The sequence below is a fragment of the Augochlora pura genome, chromosome 6 (assembly GCF_028453695.1).
Source record: "Augochlora pura isolate Apur16 chromosome 6, APUR_v2.2.1, whole genome shotgun sequence".
NCBI classification, from domain to species: Eukaryota; Metazoa; Arthropoda; class Insecta; order Hymenoptera; family Halictidae; genus Augochlora; species Augochlora pura.
In genome coordinates this window covers 14,060,744-14,066,743 of record NC_135777.1, presented here as the reverse complement: position 1 = coordinate 14,066,743, position 6,000 = coordinate 14,060,744, and the positions used below count along the sequence as shown (strand labels likewise).

The window sequence follows — 6,000 nt, the reverse complement described above, 5'->3', positions numbered from 1 at the left end:
AAAAACACCAGCATTACTTGCGAATTATTTTATGGTATATAAATGGGTACAGAGTCGTGGTGCCCAATGTAACGTGGAATAATTAAAATGTCTGGCTCCGTTGGCTAATTAACCTTTTATATTTGGAAACTGCTTTGAAGGCACAACTTTCATTAAAATTCTTCTATTGATCCACGTAGATTTTTATATTTAATTAAATTTCATTTAATTTAAAGTAACGACGCTTTTACATTACATTGAACCAATACCTATCTGCTGACAGCTTTATTTAATTAGTCTGGAAATACCTTGGGTAAAAATGGATGTAGAAAGTAGGAATAATCAGAGTTCATATCAAAGGGTTAATTGAGTATAACAAGTCTTTGCATTGAATGCATATTCTCCTCTGTGTAGTATGGCCTTTCGTAATAGAGGCCAGCACCGTACGAGCTTCATTCATTCCTACTGGCTGTCGATAAAAAAACCACGAGGTCAGCTTTATAAGGCGTACAACTCGAACGACGTGTTTTAGTCAAACGATGCGCACGTGCTTCACTATTTAGCAGCAAGCAGACTCCAACATGTATAACGAAGAGGAAATCAAGAAGAAATTGAAGGAGTTGTTGACGTTGAAACGCAATGGAGAATTAGATACTGATGAGAAGCTGTTAAATCCAAAGGAAGAACATCTCTGGCGAGATTCTATTCCTTATGAAACCCTCGAACGCTGTGTGTATCATTACGACGATGAGGTGAACGAACTTTTAATGAAAGCAGTAAAATCTTAACATTCCTATGTTATTAAAATTTGCAATCCTTTTAGATTAAATTATATGCACTTGCAGTTGTAATAGAATCCAAGAAGAGCACTTTGAAATTCCTGTCTAGGGAACTCCATATAATTATTTCATTCCTGCATACTAATTTTAAGGAGAAGTTGGAGTTTGTGCCCCTAATAAAGAAGGTAAGATAAATATTATATATGGTGATTATTGTCATCAATTTAGAAATGTAAATAATTTCTTTTTTTAGGCTTTGAAGCGGATAAAAGACAGTCTAGCAGTAATGAGGAGACAATGCTCGCAAGAAATAAAACTGAGGAGCCACTATGAGGAAACTTGCAGTCCCCAAGAGATGAAACAAGAGGTATTGGATGCATCTTATGCGATATCCAATAAACTGGAAGAGGATGTAGAGATGTACTACAATGTTTTCGAATCTTTACGCAATATTTGCATATGTGGACCAGATGCAACGTATTCTAGAAGGCGGTCATCTCTTCAGATACTCCTGTTGATGAGAGATTTGTTAGACAATGAATTCAAGCACATCGGCTGGAAGACAGAACAAATAAAAGCGATATTTGATCTCATGGTGTTGGATACATATGAAGCCAATAAAGAAATGGCTTTTAATTTAATAAAGTCAGTAGATCCAAGTTTGTTGGAATTAGAAAAGGAAAGTAATGTTCTTGATCTTCTTACAGTAGCCATAGAACTAGGTAATAGTATTAGACCAATTGATAGCATTACATCAGCATACATGCTAAAAGTGTGCATGTTGTCCCCTGTTATACAGAATGTTCTGAACACTCTATATGGAGTGACAAAGTGGTCTGAGAATGTAGCTGAAGCTGTGGTTTTGCAATTAGTACTAATTCTACTTAAAAGATTAAAGGTACTCGTTTAAAGATATAAACGATCTATTATATTTTTATTGTGACCTATGATATAACAATCAATGTTTTATATTTGTAGAAGATTCATGTGCTAGCAAGAGAAAACATAGTGATGACAGTGACCAAACATTCCTTATATGGCTACCTCTTCTGCATCAGAAGTCTACTGCAAGAAAGCAACTTGACGGAGGCAGGGAAAGAGCTGTTATGGGAGGACACTATAGCTGAACTGATTACGTTATGCTTTGAATTTAGCAACGCGGTCTCTGTGATAGTTAATAACTCCTCTCCAGAGGGACACCTACCAATGGACCTTAATTTGCAAACTATTCAGGAGATGTGCGGTTCCTCGCCCGTTAAACAAGTTGTAACGCCACAAATGGTGTTACTCTGCTCATGGCGCACCGTGAAGGAAGTTAGTCTACTGTTTGGTTTTCTTGCTACCAAGGCTCCCATTAGTGAAGACGATCTTTCCGCAGGTCTTCTAATCGAAGAGCAAGTAAAATTCCTTGATCTATAGTACGAATGTGAAAAGGGACTTATTTTCAAATAGTAAAGTAGCCAAATTGTTCCCACAATAGATCATCAGGATTGGAGAACATTTGGTAACTTTGCTGACTGAAACAAAGCACAGGGGAGCATTTGAACAGGCTCATGTAGGTTTCAGTCAACTCTGTTCACGTCTATGGCGCTTAAAGAAAGAAAGTTTAAACGAGCTGCCCAGGATATGGCTACACCAGATTATGATAGCAATCACAGGAATTAAAGAAGAGAATTCTAAGCTGTGTGCAACGCGAAGAAGCGCTGGTGTACCATTCATGATACAAGTAAATATTATTTCTACTGCGATCCGAGTTTGGATAATAACGATAATTTCATTAAACAGGCACTCCTATCTACAGAACCTCGCCCACACAAGGATACAAAAACAACAACTTTTGATTCAGTGATGAAAATATTGCTCGGGTTTACGCAATTGGAGAGTACAGACTTGTGGAAAAATGTTAAGCAGTTATTGTACACTGATACAGCGTTTTCAAAATATGAGGATGATTTTGAATCATTGAGTACCGATGAAGATGGCCACCATGCGGAGGGAAACAGTGCTAAAGTTACAGAAATTAAGACCCATTCTTTGAATATTTTGAGAGCAATTTTTAGACATTCCCATCTGGCTGAAGTTGTAAATGATTATATAGCTGACGGTTTAATAGCAGCGTTCAAGAGCTACGACGCTTTAACGTGGGCGGTATGATGATTACTGGATATTAAAAATATAGTTTGCACTTGTAGCAAATAATAAAGAATATAAAAATGGTTTTCTGTTTACAGGAGAGGAATGCAGCTACGTTACTGTTCAGTGCGCTGATTATTAGAATATTTGGAGTGCAGAGGACTAAAGATCACATCAACCTCACAACAGAGAACAAAATGAACTATAGGATGTTTTTTGAAAAATATCCCTACTTGTTACCTTTCATTTTGGACGAGTTGCAATCGTTCGTGGTGATGAATGAGACCATAATGAAAACGAATGTGCAATCTATTTTGCTTTTACTGTCACGACTCTACCTCAGTCACAGTTGTGAGCACACAGACATCCAGTGCAAGGTAAAGAAAAATGATAAAATAGTGATTTTAACAATTAAACATATATGTGTGTTCTAGATCAATAATCTCGTCGGTTTGATAACGCAATGTGCTAAAAGTGAAGTATACGAGACTCGTAAATTAGCAGCCAGAGCGCTGGTAGCTCTACTGACGGAACAATCGGTGGGAAATGTTTTAATGGAGATAATGGAATATGTAATATCTGCTGAGGACAGCCATCCATCATTAAATTTGATACATGGCTACATGTTACAGGTAGCTGCAGAATAATGTGCTCCTATCTCTTGAGAATATCTTGGTAATTAATTGTTTCTCTTCTTTTCAGATATTTGAAATACTGAATCATTTTAATCACGAGCAACTCCAATCATTTTGCATAGATTGGAACAGGTTTTTTAAAAGAACCGCCTGGATTCTGAAGAACTTAGAGCGGCAAAATTCAAATCATCCGTGTTTCCTATTGGCCACAGTTTATATAAACGTCTGTGATAAAATATTCCAAGCAGATAAAACTTATTTAACTGAACATGTTGCAATGTTAGATACATTGCAATCTCATTTAATTGACTCAAATAGATTAAAGCAAGGACCTGCGCGAGAAGATTACAAAACATTCCTGATTAAGTTTATACTATCTGTAGCTAGAGAAACGCGATTGATTGGTCATACTGTACCAATAAGAATATATTTTTCTTGTTTAATAACACCGGAAACACAAGTTGTCGCATGGTCCACTGTTGTAGATGTAATTAACGAACCAATATATAAAGATGTATCGACATTGTTATTAGACTATGCAATTGATATAATCTACAATTCGGAACAGGATTTTTGCCGGTATAATCCTGAACTGCAAGATTCAATGCTGAATTTTCTTTACAATAGCTTGATGCATCCGGATCGGTTTGGATCATCAAGCTGTTCGAAAGTAATCTACATCTGCAAGTTCGTTTTAAACAAATTAAGATTAACCGAACAAAGTAACTATCACGAGAGGGATTCTTATTTGAGATTACTCGGAAAATCGTATGTAACTGCAGTCTCTTTTGACGATAATAAAAAAAACAACTTGGAATGTACCGAGCACGTGTACAACAACTTTTGTGATAATTTTTGGATCGCGTCTTTGAATGCAGATTTCCGGAAATCTGTGCTGCAAATAATGCAAGATCTTTTTTTACCTTGCTGTCGGTACTATGAATATCGCTGTAAGTTTATCGAATTTTTTTTGTTTCAATTTGTAAACGAAATATTAATTGACTGCATTGTTACAGTTGCTCAAGTTCAATGGTGGACAACAGCGTTGCAATTATTACTTGATAATAATGCGGAAGTACGACGCGAAACATTCGAATTAATTGATAGCGTCGGAGAAAAGTGTTACTTACCCGGCGGATCCTCCGGATTGGATATGCTCCTGACGAAATTTTACAAGTATATGTATCCTGCCAATAGTGAACTCCTATGCGTTGTCCTTTTCTACTGGAGTACTTCTCTTTTGGACGACACAGACTATGAAATGGACGAGACAGACGTAAGTAAACATGTTTGCCCAGAGTAAACTAGATAAGACATACTAAACACACAGTTGATATTTGATTTCAGGTGTTCAACAAGTGTACAAACTACGATTTTTTCGAACCTGTTGAAGTGTCACGAATTTGTGCGAAATTTTTCTCGGAACACCTGAAATCTTTCGCTACCAACGTACTGTCGGACGACATTTTAACGTGGATAAGTTCGCGCGTAAATATCGAATTCCCGAAATCATTGACATTCGAAACGCTTTTGAAAATTTATGCAAATCATATGTCTCCTCTTGAAAACGGATTGTACGACATCTTAGACGCAACATACAAAAATAAATTATTGCAAGTTTTAACGTTTAAAGAATATCAAACAATTTTACGGTAATGTCAACACCTGAAATTTCCCGCAGAATTCAAAATCGGTCGCTTATTGTATCATAGTACTCTTGGTAATAAGTTTATGATGAATAAATTACTTGTTTTGTATAAAATGAATGATTGACAGTTATTTTGTGTTATGTATGTTGAATAGAAGTGGCAAAATTCCAGAAAAATTGAGAAAATAATTCTCACCGTTATGCGCGAATGTCCTTTGAAACTCTTCCACGGTGTAGGGTGGGGGTAAGTAACCGATGGGGGGAATATCCCCTAGGCATAAAATACAGTAGAAGGAGTTTCTCTGGTCCAATCTTGAACGTTTGTGTTCCCCAATCGGCTGGTTTTGGTACCTTCCAAACACACATGACTGCCGCGCCTCTTTTAATTGATACTTTCATTCTTCTCTTTGGCTCTTGAATTAGAAGGATCAAAAGAGACTTTAGCCAACAAATCGAAATAAAAAAATGCTACATTTTTTAACACGTAACATTATGGTATACCATTCAAATAATATAAATAGACCCTACAAAATGGCGCCACTATCTGTTATACTATCAAGAGAGGTTAATATATTTAACTAATCGATGATTTACTATAAAAAAATGCATCTTATTGGAAATGTTAATCATTGAGTAAAAAGGAGCAAAATGATAATTGAAGATTGTTTCATCGTGGAATTATACAATTTATGATACAAAAATGTGTCGCAACAAAAGTTTGGTACCAGAACATATTCATGGACTCTTTTAAAAATCAGTGTCACTAAAATGTTCTACACAACGTTTACCTGTCTTGTATTGATTGAATACGTCTTCTACTTCTATT

General features: G+C 36.1%; 1 protein-coding gene across 4 annotated transcripts; it reads left to right on the top strand.

Annotated features, from left to right (window-relative positions):
- The first annotated feature begins 501 nt into the window (after positions 1 to 501).
- On the top strand, positions 502 to 5,241 carry Thada (Thyroid adenoma-associated protein homolog). 4 transcript variants are annotated; one of them, XM_078183785.1, is made up of 11 exons: positions 502 to 731; positions 803 to 943; positions 1,012 to 1,656; positions 1,737 to 2,156; positions 2,239 to 2,484; positions 2,544 to 2,906; positions 2,990 to 3,268; positions 3,326 to 3,523; positions 3,594 to 4,476; positions 4,543 to 4,802; positions 4,874 to 5,241. In XM_078183785.1, exons 1-11 carry the CDS (start codon positions 561 to 563, stop codon positions 5,180 to 5,182), a joined length of 3,915 nt encoding a protein of 1,304 aa, XP_078039911.1. In that variant the 5' UTR covers positions 502 to 560; the 3' UTR covers positions 5,183 to 5,241. The 4 variants fall into 4 exon arrangements, with proteins under 4 accessions (XP_078039911.1, XP_078039913.1, XP_078039912.1 ...); XM_078183787.1 differs by having other exon boundaries at positions 602 to 731; positions 825 to 943; XM_078183786.1 differs by having other exon boundaries at positions 604 to 708.
- The last annotated feature ends 759 nt before the right edge of the window (positions 5,242 to 6,000 follow it).

Coding starts and splice junctions, on each gene's coding strand:
- Thada (XM_078183785.1), top strand. CDS start 561: ATGTATAACGAAGAGGAAATCAAGAAGAAATTGAAGGAGTTGTTGACG. Junction 2,485..2,543: donor GTGTACCATTCATGATACAA/GTAAATATTATT, acceptor TTCATTAAACAG/GCACTCCTATCTACAGAACC. Junction 3,524..3,593: donor TACATGGCTACATGTTACAG/GTAGCTGCAGAA, acceptor TCTTCTTTTCAG/ATATTTGAAATACTGAATCA.